At 39.5% G+C, this 13,297-nt stretch overlaps 1 protein-coding gene across 1 annotated transcript in view; it reads left to right on the plus strand.

Annotated features, from left to right (window-relative positions):
* Window positions 1–13,297, plus strand: part of EHBP1 (EH domain binding protein 1) — a 222,839-nt gene that overhangs the window by 177,480 nt on the left and 32,062 nt on the right. Inside the window, 4 exon segments of the mRNA XM_009282606.2 lie at window positions 5,519–5,635; window positions 8,911–9,038; window positions 11,696–11,837; window positions 11,988–12,094. Of these exon segments, the coding sequence (XP_009280881.2) occupies window positions 5,519–5,635; window positions 8,911–9,038; window positions 11,696–11,837; window positions 11,988–12,094 (494 nt within the window).

Raw genomic sequence — 13,297 nt, forward strand, 5'->3', positions numbered from 1 at the left:
TTTTGCATGTGCTTTGAATTATCTCCTTGGTTTATAGTTCCTACCTTGATTTTTCTTTGTTCATACAGTAGTTCGGCCAAGCTATTTGAACTTCTCTTGGACTTCCAGTTTTCATTCCCTGTCTCCTTTTATTCCTCTTTGCTCTTTTCACGTCAATGTGCATTTTATAGCACTTACTTCTACTTATTCATTCTCAGAAAGCTTTCCTTATGGCACATGTTCCACATACTTCTACCACACTGCTGGTAATGTCAGGTGCCACACTAGATCTCCACTCAAGAAATTAATTCTTCTAAAATGGAGTAGTTCTGTGAAATGGCACCAACACTTTATAAACTAAATAAATTATAATTATTTCTGGGTTTAGTCTTTTTCATTTTTTTATTTCCACTAAAAATTAGGATTTAATAGACAGTCTCCCTATTACAAATGGATTCTGAATATTGCCCCTGACTGCATTCACATGTAGCAGGTTTTTTTCTGTGTATAGTCCTGTATTCCCTATACAATACCCAAAACAAGCTTGTAGTAATATCTTACGTCTTCCAAGCTCTCTTGTCCATTATGCTTCATTAATGTCGTCTTCTGCATTGATTGCTACATATTAATTTACAAAAAGGGAATGTACCAAATCATTTTCCTCTCTCAATTCAGTTATTCCAGAAAAAAGTGACATTTCAGCTTTGGGATTTTGGAGTTTTTAAAGACTAACCTCTTGCCCACTATTGTAGGTGAAAATGTGATCTCTTTCAATGTTTCTATATGCTCATTAAGAGTTTCATGCTTTGGCACTGGTGCTACATTCTCTGTTAAAAGGCTTTATTTAATCATGGTCTGAAAAACTCAAATGCCTATGGCAAGTTGAAACTTTCCTGGATAAGCAGCATCCTTTGCTACGAAATCCAGTCTTTTTCATAGGTTATTTGACATGTGAGACAGAAAATACTTCTTCCTGCCAACTGCCAGAGGGTTTGGGATGGCAGCTTCAAATTTATTAGATGTCCTACTAGCTTCAGGCTGATAAGCGGATGCCTTGAGATGGGTCCAGGGACAGTATCGAGATAGGAATCCAAATATCCTCCATTTTCCCAGCAGCGACGGGACAAAGGAATTGACATCTTATCTAGGTATTGTCCCTGTGCAGTGGCACACCCGTCTACTCTCTTGGGATTTGGGTAGTGTGTTTTCTTTACTCTCTGGCACATCTCCATCCTTTATTTGAGATGGCGTCTTTGTGAGGATGTGGCTCGGGTCTGGAGGTGGTGAGTAGGCAGCAGAGGGAGGGAACAATAGAGAGGACAGGGGGTAAGACAAGCATAGTGTGAAGAGGCTTTGGTGAAAAAAAAGTGCCAAAAATAGGCAAAACTGGGAGGGGAGAAGAGGATGAACACAAGAACAACGCAGAAAGATGTTAGAGGAGCAGGGAGGGAAAAACACAGGAGAAGCAGCATCCAGATGTATTGTAAAACAAAAAAAGTTTTCAAAAATTTTGGAATTAATAACAAAAGCTGGAAAGCTGTACTGCAGTTAAAAAACTTACCAAAGCGAGCCAGCTGGCATTGCATTGCACTTGTATGCTTAAAGTTTTCAGGGTACGTTACAGATTTTACTTCTAAGGCAATGATTTGGAAGGAATGTACGTGGTAGCTCAGGCTTACTCATCATGCTTAGTCTCAAACTCATAAAACAGCGTTAAGTCCTCAATTTAATATTTTTAACAGGCAGTATTTGTATCTGTTGGCAGTTACTGCTGTACTTTCTTGTCCTGACATCTGATTTCTTGTACATTGAACCAGTATTTCGACTCTGCATTTTGTCCATTCCCCGCCTTTGCTTCCTTTATTACTGTTCAGATGCTCCTGTCACATCCTGTAGCCTTAAAGTGAACTCTGTACCTGAAAGTAAATAAACTAAATATCTGAATATCCGCAAGCTTGAAGGATTTCCCAGAGACAATCCTGGAGGCATCTTCCCTAAAGAGCGAGTGCTGTTCATGCAACTCCAGTGGCAGCTTACATACGCTTCTCCCACTAATGTGATCCAGCCCCCATCAGTGCTTTTACCTCTCTATGAAAATCGTTCCTTTTTAATTTCATCTAGAAATTGATGCAGTCTGCTGCAACTCCTTTGCATGTGGACAAGCTTAAACCAAGTCAAGAGAATATCAGTTTAACCACAAATTAAGCCTGAGCTTAATCTGAATAGTAAGACATATGAGCTATAAAATACCTCTGGATCTTTTTTCCCACCAATATTCTGGCATTTCCATTTGGTTCCAAAAGATTCTTAGTTTGCTCTCTTCAGTCCAGACTGCAGTCCAGACTGCAGTACCTACCTACTGTGTAGGTAATGGTCAGTGCTGTTTAGTTGTTGACTTAATCCTTTATCTTTAATTTTGTTAATTTCTTCATGACATAGTAAAGCTTCGCTGTCTTTCTAGGATCCACATTTACATACTTTTCAAGGAAGCAGTTCTTTAGTACTCTTCTAAATACGTGCCCTGGTTCTAGACCAAGTGCTTTAAGTTTTTCACACTAGTAATTTGTTCTTTTCATAAAAGATATCTGTTATCTCTTCGTCATGTTGTTCCTTTTATCATTTATAATTGCAAAATCTTGTTGTAACATGCTCCCTAAACACATTTCCCTTTTTAATACAACTGGAAGAAATTGGACTGGAGAAGAAAAAACCTAGAGTAGTTTAAAACAAAGAATCTGTAGATTTTGAAAGATATTTGAAAATTTCTAAAATTACTTCAAATGAATGCTTTTAATTGAATTTTTTTTTTAATAAAGTGTAAATGTCCTGATAATCATATTCAGTCGAAGCCTGCCAACTTTAAATTAAATACTAGGTCAGGTCATTATCTGACACTAGGAATGTCTTCAACATTCCCATCTTTTTCGTTACCTAAAATGGTGGTGTCAAAGACAGTGCCTCTGATCTCATCTCGCTATATTAAATTAAATAAAATCAAATAATCTAATATAAGCATTCCCTTAGTATGCAGCAGTCTTAAACCCTGTCATCTTGTTTAGATTGTTTTGACATATCCAGCATCCTGCTGGATGACTGGTAGTTGCGTGCTGACCTTGCAAGCTGACTTCTTTGGGTGCTTTGGAAAGTCATTGCCTGCCTCTAGGTTCGAGGTGGATTTGGTTTCCCTCTGCCACAGCGGTGTCCCTCTTTCTTTCTCTTCCACCTCTTCCAAATGTCCATGGTCCTTTGCTGCTGTTAGCCCAGTCATGCTTTCAGTGTGCCACCGTGAGCTCCAGGATACGTTTGAGAGTACCGTGGCCTGAGTGCCACTGAATTTCTCTGACACCATCATGAAGGATTTAAAATCATGTGAGAAGTCCAGCTCCTCATTAGAAAAAGTAGAGATGCTTTGAAGAAAATTCAGAACTTTAGAGTTGTTGCTGTTGCTGCTTTGCCATTCTCTGTTTTCTCTTCAGTCTGCTTTTTACCCCATCCCTTTCTCCACTTCATGATGATCACACTGTGCCCTTCTACTTTGTTCACCTACCTCTGCGCTACCTGAAACAACTGGAGTCCAGATCACAGAACCATCTGTGTGAATTTAAGTGGGAACAGAAAGAATGTCAAAGAGAGTCCTGAGTGTTTCTGCCCACCCAGTTGTACACCTGAAGCACTATCTGTCAGGTCCCAGGTCTGGTCGCAGATCCTGGTTTGGCTGGGGAGAGGTGTTCTTCTCCATCCCTCTGGCTCAAGCTGAGGCAGTTTGGAAGAAAGCTGACTCTTCCAGGGACCATTGAGAATTAGTGGAGAGGAGCCCAGGGAAGTCATGGTGGTCAGCTGAAACAGAGGTGTCCTACTTCACAGACTGCTGCTCCATCGTACACGCAACAGATGTTGAATAAGACACTGAAACGGAAACTTCTTTGCTTCTGTATGTCGCAGCAAGAGCTTTACACTGAATCGGCAGAGGTCTGCGAAAGACATTGATTAATTACAGAGGAATTGAGGGAGCAGCTGGTTAGAAAAGAGTAGCAGACATATAAAAAAGTCAACAGGCTCCTAAAATGGGAATTATAGGGACTGTGGAGATAAAGAGGTAAAGAAAAGAAACAACTGTATGACCTTTTTGTCAGTAGTGTGGGCCTGAAGTGCAAACATCTGGGGATGTGTATTTCAAAGACAGATGATGAGTGATGAGCACGAATCCTGGTCCAAACTTCCCCAAACTTCTGGTATTCAGGATTATGGCATCTTGGTACTATGTTTAGGATCCTTTTTGTTTATATGGTGTTTGAATGTACCAATGTCCAGTAATTATAATTAGTATTTTTTCCTATTGTGAAGTGTTTTAAAGTTCCTTTAGTTACTATATGTGTCTTCTTTCTCCAGACGCACTCCAGCCTTCTCTTTTTTGTCGTTTTTACACGCATGCATATATACATAGGAAAAAAATGTATGTATAAGTCTGAACAAGTCTAGATAGCATTTGATATGAGACTTAAAAGTGAGTAAATACAATGCAACTACATGCTTTGAAAGTACTAATCTAGCTTTTATGGACTTTTAATTTCATTATATATTTGTATTGAAAATGTGAGTCAGATTTTTTTTTTCTGGGATCTGCTTCACAATTCAGCATTTGCTATTTGATCTTCCTCATGTTACTTACTCTTTCTGTGCCATAATTTACCTACATCATCATAATTGTAATTATAATAATCGCCTACTTCATAAAACATTATGGGGCTAATTTACAAGTGATATTCATAAGTTGCTCTGAGAAACTGGGTAGAAAGAGCCCATAAAAAATATAAAGTACAATTACAATTATTATTTTATTTAAAATGTATGTAGCTTACAAACAATGCTGATTCAAAGTGGTGCAGTAAGGCAGCAATCTGTGAGTGTGCTCCTGCTACACCTGAGGTCAGCGCTTGCTAAGCGTGATGTTCCAGGTTGTAGTTTTCCTCTTCGTATCAGAAGTGGTGGAAGACGCTAACACCTAAGCAAGGTACAGTGATCACTGGTCTGTGATATATTGTGCAAAGTAAGGAGTAGCAACTCTCACCGAGCTGGGAAGCAGCTCTCGGTACCTGGAGCTGCTGCCTTTCTCAATAGACTGCAGCTCCCAGGTCCTTCTCCTGCCATCCAAACCTGCCGTATGCCGGCTTCGGCATCCATTCTGCACTACAGAGAACTGGGAGCCTAAGGGAAATTATTTTGACTCGAGTTATGAGGAAAAGCATACATGCTTTTCAGAGTTAGCCAAAGATTCAGCGCAGAGAACAGACACTGCTGAGGCCAGACTCTACCTTTATTGTAGCAGGAGTTTCCAGCAGAGCCCCCTGTGTGTATATTGAATTGCATCAGTTTAAAGTTAAATCCATGAGTGGACAGAGTGAAATCTCCTTCCAGACTTATTTAATGATTTGCATTTTTATCATAACTCTACTTGTTCTCTAAAGCATTCTTTTTTTTTTTAGTGATGTGGTGCATGTACATAAGAAAATACTAACCTTAATGCTGTATGTTCCTACAGATGAGGATGAGGATGATGATAATATTGAGATAGATACTAATGAGGATGTTCCTGAATGCTCTGTTACTGGAGGTGGAGATGAGCTTACTAACCTAGAAAATGACCTTGATTCAACGGGTAATTTAAATAATGGCTATTTTGTGTATTTTGCATGACTAACACTCCATCATCATATTAGTACTGATGTGCTGCTTCTCTCTGTCATAGCTTTATTCCTTCGTGCCTTTTCAGGTCTTTTAAACCCTAATGCTTATTCTTTTTTAATATTTTGCATTCATGTTTAGTTGAAATTTAAAATCAGCAACCAAATCATTATTTCCAACAATGGCAGACTTAAATGTCTCTTGAGGGGAGGGGGACCCAGGCCAGATTTGTAAAGCAGAACCACCTGAAATCACCCTACCTGGATTGTCCCAGCAAAGCAAGGTAGGCAGGCCAGAGGAGTGAGCAATTGAGTTGGTGAGTACAGCTGCTGCTCTCTGCACCGACATCCTGGTCCATGGGCTCAGTGAAAGGAGCAAACATGCCTCTATGTTTCCATGTAGGCTTGGTAGCCCTCCAGTTCCTTCCTGAGTACCAGTTCTTGTATTTATACCTTGTTGCTCAAGTGGGGACATGGAGGTATAAATTTGAACAGAATTAGTCCTATTTACTTTACAAAGTTCAAGTAATAGATTTTTAATAACACATTTGAAAACCATTCGTAATCATAGAATAGTTTGGGTTGGAAGGGACCTTTAAAGGTCATCTAGTCCAACCCCCCTGCCATGGTGTGACATGTATTCTTGTAGAAATGCTTGTATAATCTTAGCACATGCTGGTCAAGTAATAATAAATCATAGTAGTGGTATTTCCCCTTTCAAAAATTGTAATCAAGCAAAACTGGAGTTCAGGTTCCTCCATAGTTGATAAATATGTCAGGATCTTACAAGGGAGATGCTTATTTAAAAACGCACTAGATCTTCAAAGATGTGAAGGTAATTGCCCATCAGTAAGGGGCTCCTCTGCTCACAGAGAGTTGCTGAAGGAGTTTGTTCTCTGTACAAGTCTGCCTGTTGCCAGTGGCCCTGGGGATTGCTGAGGGCCTCTTTGTAGTACGGTGTGCTTCTCTGCCAGGGCGTTTCTGCTCCCTACAAGTTAACTTGAGCCCGGAGAAGTGTGCTAAGCACAGGACAGTATCGGGATAAAGGCAGTACAAGAGAGAACTTCTTACAGCATCCTCTGACTTGGTTCTGTCCATGCCAACCGGACCCAAGTTTGTAGCCCATAATATATTAAATCAAAAGACTTCATTTAGTGTTTGCTCTTTGTAAATTAAACTGACAATGATGTGTATATAGCACTTTCTAGTCTTTTTGAATGCGAAAGGTTTGAGTCATGTCCTTTATTTTTTTTATTTGAGGATTTCCAAACACATAAGAAAGTATATTTAGTATTTCCAGCATTTGAATTAAGCTGATTTAGAGCAGAATCCTTGTCAAATAATTTTCCAATAAATACTGGTTCATTTTAGGAGAAGTAGAAAATCAGTAAATGAATATTCCTGTCACATAGCCCCAGTGACTTACCAACATTTATATCTGTGGGCCTTTTTTCTTGAGAGATACCTTCTCACGGATACAAACCCACTACCCAATGCTTCATCTCCACCATGGGAAGACATTCTGGAAAAAAACTGGGACATCATTTTGCAGTTCAGTCTGCACAGTAGCCAGAGGAACAAACGAGTAAGGAAGGGGATGGGCAATAATACAGAAAACAGTCTAATGCTGTGATAGAAATCAGCGTACACAGATTTCGATGGGATTCTGCCAATTCATACCAAGTTCTAATGAAGGCTGAATCTCCTGGGAGCACGTAAATGCAAAACTGTAAGGGACATTTCACATTTGGGATCATTACGACCATCTTAATTAATTTGTCCCCTGCTGAATCTTAGTCCCTCCCATCTTTCTCAAGAAGAGAAAACTTTTTTATTTTTACGGCCAGTTGTTGGTTTTAAATATTGCATCTGTCTGTATTTGTCAGTACTGCTACCATACGCTGCTGTGAATGTATCTGATAAAATGTGAACCTCTTATATCATAGTTATTACATGATGTTTATGTATAAACCCATGAGAATGTGCATGTACTTACATGTGAGCCTCAATTAAGGGCACTCTGACTGGGTGTGCCAGAGAAAAGGGAAACTATCCTTCGTCATAACCCAACCCAGCCCATTGCTGCTGGTGGCAGGCATCGTTTGATTGCCAGCGTGCCAAAAATATTTTGGCTAACATGAATCAGAGCGCTCCAAACCTTGGAAGGAGCTGTGCAGCAAAAGAGTCATGGCTCCACTTCCCACACCAGCTAGAAGTCACCAGCCCGCAGTGAAAATCTCAGGCTGTGCCTATAGAAAAACATAGCAACTGCTATTTTTTGAGCCAAGTGTTTGACCCAAGGCCCAGATGTATGTGCATAGTATACGCAGATGATGCTGCATTCGCTCCGTTTCAGGGGCAATTTCTCACGTGGTGATGCATGTAGAGTATGTCTGGGGGCTTCTGCGCCAGTGTTGTTCTGCTTTCCTACCCAGGGTTAGCTCCATAGATCTGCGCTGTGGTTTGTTATTAACACCTTTCTCCTTATTATGTGTGTATGTGTAGGTAAGTGTGTGTGTAGGCGTGTTACAAATTCATATAGTCAACGGTCATGTACAGAATGAGCATTATTGGGAGGTAAAATTCTCAACTCTTATTTCTTTGGGCTCTGATCCAAGTTGCTAAAACTGATGAAAAAAAATTTGGGGGCTTCAGCAGACTTTGAATCTGTCCCTTCAATGCAGTTATGAAGCGTTTTACAGCTCTCACGGCTTCAACGTATTCTATAAATCATAGTAAAATATTACTAGAAAGCTGTCTCTTTTGATACTGAAATTTTAATGGTGAGAAGCTGTGCCAAGGAGCCTTAGGATGAATTAGTAGTTCATAAACTTGAGGGGTTATCAGTACTTAGAATATGTGATAAATTGTTATATGTCATCTTAAAACAAATGACTCTTTAAGGGTGTTTTTATACCAAAGTATAGGTATGTACAAGTTGGGAGTAACTTAAAGTAAACATTGTCTCCTTTCTGTGTTTTTTCATTGACTGTCTTCAAGCACGTTTACTTGTTCAGCTGAGTGCTACATATATTTTTTTTGAGAGAACTTAGGCATTATCTATGCACGTTATACAAATTTACGCCAATCTGAATTGCAAAAAAAAAACCATTTTCCTTCTAGTTTTTACTTTTTTAGTTTGAAATGATAGCAAAGTGAATGAAATCTACCTTTTAAATTGCTACATTGTTGTAGCGACTCTGCATTTAAATGCATCTCACTCTGTTGTATGTGGTATTTGCATATTTAGCAGAACAAAACAGTAAGTTGGTGGATTTGAAGCTGAAGAAGCTCCTAGAAGCTCAGCCACAGGTGGCAAATTCACTCTCCAGTGCTGCTCAGAAAGCTGTAACTGATAGCTCAGAGCAAGACATTAAGGTAAGTTTTGATTAATGCTTTTGTCTCAGTACCTGTGTGTTCCGATTTCGGGTTTGTACTTCGTGAGGAGGAAAATGATTTCTTATCAAAGCCTTCACAGCTTTGAAACGGTAGAAAACGGTAAGAAACGCAGAAAATCTTCATGGCAGTGCAGTTGCATAGTTTGCAATGCACTGGGTTTTTTCCTGTTGATTAATCAACACGTTTTCCTTTTTTTTTTTTTTTTTTATCTTGAGACTTGTCATTGGCATAACAGTAAGAGATATAACAAGCATTTCTCAGTTCTTATTGTTCAGGTTGTCACTGAAATCAGAAATACAGCACGGGCTCCATCCTGCTGCTGGTGCAATCAGCAGCAGGACTCTCCCTGACTTTAACGGGAGCAGGATTGGACTCTCAGTGATTTGCTTCCCTCCCAAGCCTGACCCTCTGTTTTTTCTCCATTAAAATTAAGCTGTGGTACACTTTAAAGGCATACATACTTGGGTGCTTGACAACGAGTGCTTCTGAGAAAAATAGACACGAGTATGCGGTGTATGCGGTCGTTTTGCCTATTCTTAATCTTCACCACTTCAGCATAAAGCGCACACCAATTAATTTTCCATTTCATTTTCTTAATTAGACCCCTTGTGTTCTTACTATTATATATTTTTTTTAAATAGTCCCTGTATGTCATTAATATCCCTATGGCTCTGGGGCACTTCCAGTTGGGTATAACTTTTCACCCACCTGCAGTCTGGGGGGAAAGCACTGCTGACTGAAAGGATTTCCTTCCCCAGATACAGAGATGCTTTGAAGTCCCAAAACAATGACTTTCATTGCTTTTCCCTTACACTGTCGGTTCCTATAAATTGGTGATGAAAGTGTGTGGCAGCAGCAGAGGACTTTCGGTCTCTATCTTTGAACAAAAGGAAGCCTGGATCAAGTCTGATTTTTGCGTTCAATTTAGCTTTCTGCAGTGGATTTAATGCAAAATGAAGCTGGCCCAAGAATAATACAATGGATTGAAAAGGCTAACTGAATTAGTGGGCTTAGAGGAATACATTTGTAAAGTGGCAGAAGTCCCCAGTCATAAAAAGGTTTCTTAAAATGGGATTTACTGGCTAATCACACTGATATTTTAGCATGTTGCCAGGCCTAAAAAATTAGTCATGTTTGTTTATTTTGGTAAAGACTGCTTTAGGCTGTCAGATGGTTATTGTGCTAATAACAGGAAACCACTTTTATTTAACCAGAATCATAACCACCCGATTAGTGCAGCTGAAAACTCATCCAGAGCATACGAGTGATACTTTTTTAAGCTTAATTGGACAAATGACACACGGGCCGCCTCTTAGGGTAATTGGGTATCACCTAACCTGACGAAAATGGTATTTCTTTTTATGAAAAGCTTCCGTGAAGGAGTTGCTTTTTTTAAGGTACTCCCACAAAAGGTGCAACTTAACAGTTCATCTCTGTGTACGTCTTTCTAAGTAAGAGTTGGAAAGCGGCATTATAAGGAATATATGATGTCCATCTGTTCTCATGGAGCTCTCAGCATTGAGGTGGATTTGTTTTTTAATAAAATGCAGTTTACACGTTTCTAAATGAGGCATTCTGTGTTTGTGGAAAAGGATAAACTGTTACCTTCCCTTGGGGATTGTGTATCCCCGGCCTCCTTGAGGCTAGAGAATAGGCCATTGGAGAACTCCCTCATTACCGATTGTCTCAATGCAGAGGAAGGGCAAAGTCTTGGTAGCTTTTGATAACCAGTTTCAGCATTCAGCAGGCTTAGCTATTAGTCATGCATCTTAGCCTTTGCCTATTTACTTTCAAAACACTTAATAAAAATAATAAAAGATTAGGTATAAAATGAAATATTTGTTTGGTACACAGCACCTCGGTATCTGCAGTTTCCACACGCTGCGGTGGTTCAGTCTTCTGGGATATTTCGTGTTGATAGAACCATTTGAATTTGTTACCAGTATTAACATAGGAAGCCCTGGAAAAGATAATTGTAGTTTCCTTAGCTGTAAAGGGCTTACTTACAAATCTGGCTTTGGAAAGTTATAGCTGATCAAATGCAGTTCAGTGGGGTAGTATTATAATCCTACCTTTTAGCCTTCATCTAGCATTAGTGGTTTATCTCAATGGGCATAAAATTAGAAACTAGTTCTTCTTGTCATACAAGTCTGTGGGACTACAGAAAACGACAGATTTCTTTACCGGGCAGGGAGACAGGCTAAAGGCAACACGCTTTTAAAACGATACAGATCATGTTCAGGGGTAGAGACGCCACTACTTGGCAGCAGCATGTGCAGCACTTGGCAAATCAAAGTTGCAAAGGAGTGATTTTTCATTTAAAATTGGAATCACTGGCAAATACCGGTCACAATTAATAGGTCTGGCTGTTGAGTAAGTAGAGGGTCCTGCAGGAGCGTGCCCACGTAGCAAAAAGCTGGTCGTTGCCACCACTAAACAAAAAAAAGGAAAAGTTAATCAGTCTTCTCCTTTTTTTCCGCAGCTGATACTTTCATCCTATATAAACCGCAGCCCGAGTTGTGAAATCCTCTTTGCAAAAGCTGCATCCTGTCCCCTCGCCGAAACGTACCTTTTCGAATTTGTGTCTTCCCATTTGTAAACAAAAGAAACTGTTGTGCGTCTGTTTTTTTTCCTAGCAGAATGGAACAGAGGAACATCGTGCTGAGCGATTACAAAAAGCAGCAGAACGGTTTAGAAATCCCGTTGTGTTCAGCAAGGACTCTACCGTCAGAAAAACTCAGCTCCAGTCTTTCAGTCAATACGTGGAGAGCAGACCAGGTAGGAGAAAATATAAAACCTGTTTTCCCATCTTATGATTTAATAATATTTAACAATAAATATATGAAAACCCGATAATGTAAGTCCACATTTCAATACATAAATATCAAGCTTTATAATAATTTTACATGTCTTTCCCCTTTTTTCAAGAGATGAAAAGGCAGAGATCAATACAGGAAGATACAAAGAGAGGAAATGAGGAGAAGGCTGCGATAACTGAGACTCAGAGGAAGCCATCAGAAGATGAAGTGCTTAATGTATATTAATTTTTTGTCTGGTTTCATGATTGCTGATAATTCCAAACTGTATGTGGAAATAGTGCCTTTATTTGTTAAAATGAGATGTTAGGGTTTTTTAGATGTCAATCTCCAGTGCATTCAAAGCAGAGTGAGAGGGGTGCACTGTTGAATTAGTCTGCAGTGTGGTGATAATTGTCAGATAAAAAAAATGAATTTTTCAGAGTTCCACAGCCCCGGCTTCCTTGAGACATTTCCATCAGGGCACTTCCCATAAAGAGATTCCAGTATTGATCTACCAGGAGGATTTTAATTATTACAATAGCAGATACCGCAGAGCTGCAGTTAGAGGGAAGAGTCACATGAGACCTGCTAGAATTTCTCAGCCAACCCATTTTGTTGGCTTGGGTTAATGGGTGTTCAACCTTTCCATTATCCAGATCAGCCGTGAATTACTAGCTGAATGATGTTTGCATTAATATAATATATATGGTAATTTCTTCACTTAATTAACGGGGAGGTTCAGCTCAGTAGGGGTATGGGCTGATCATGTGTAAAATTGATTTGTGAGGGAAATATTTGATAGACCGCAGGGAGAAAGCTGGTTTTGATGGACAGCTGCGGGACAGAAGCAGGAAGAACAAGTTTTAACCTGAATTTTTTTTGTCTGAAAACACAACACAGCCTTTGATGGTGGTCGTTTGTTGCTCTCCACAATTTATCTAAAAACATTTGTCGTTTTTGCTGAAGCAATCTAGAGCTGAGTAGCGATTTTGTACTGCTGTCATATCTACACCAAAACATCGAACTTTTTACGAGCCGGAGTTATTTTTAGCCCAGTTGTACTTTTGCAGAGCTGAAAAGGTCTGGCACAGTAAGTTCACATTATATATGCAGATGATACACGTGAACTCTTGGGATATTTCAGCCTGACACAGCATTTCTTTTCATCTTCTAATAACAATTGTTAACAATTATGCATGCTGACATTAGGAAAGTTTTCATACTATTTTCAATTAATTATAGTTGATGAAAAGCAATATACTGCACATCACCTCGACTCCCCAGACTGTTGTTTTTTTTTTTTTCTTCAGGGACTGCTCTCAGGGAGTTTTTTTGTTGTTGCTTTTCTGGCTATATGACAGGTAGAGAAGGGGTTTCCATTAGAGCTGATACTTTTGGCTGTTGTGTAGGAAGAGAAGGACCAAATTAATGGGGGTATAA

This window comes from Aptenodytes forsteri, unplaced genomic scaffold (genome assembly GCF_000699145.1).
Source record: "Aptenodytes forsteri isolate BGI_AS27 unplaced genomic scaffold, ASM69914v1 Scaffold582, whole genome shotgun sequence".
NCBI classification, from domain to species: Eukaryota; Metazoa; Chordata; class Aves; order Sphenisciformes; family Spheniscidae; genus Aptenodytes; species Aptenodytes forsteri.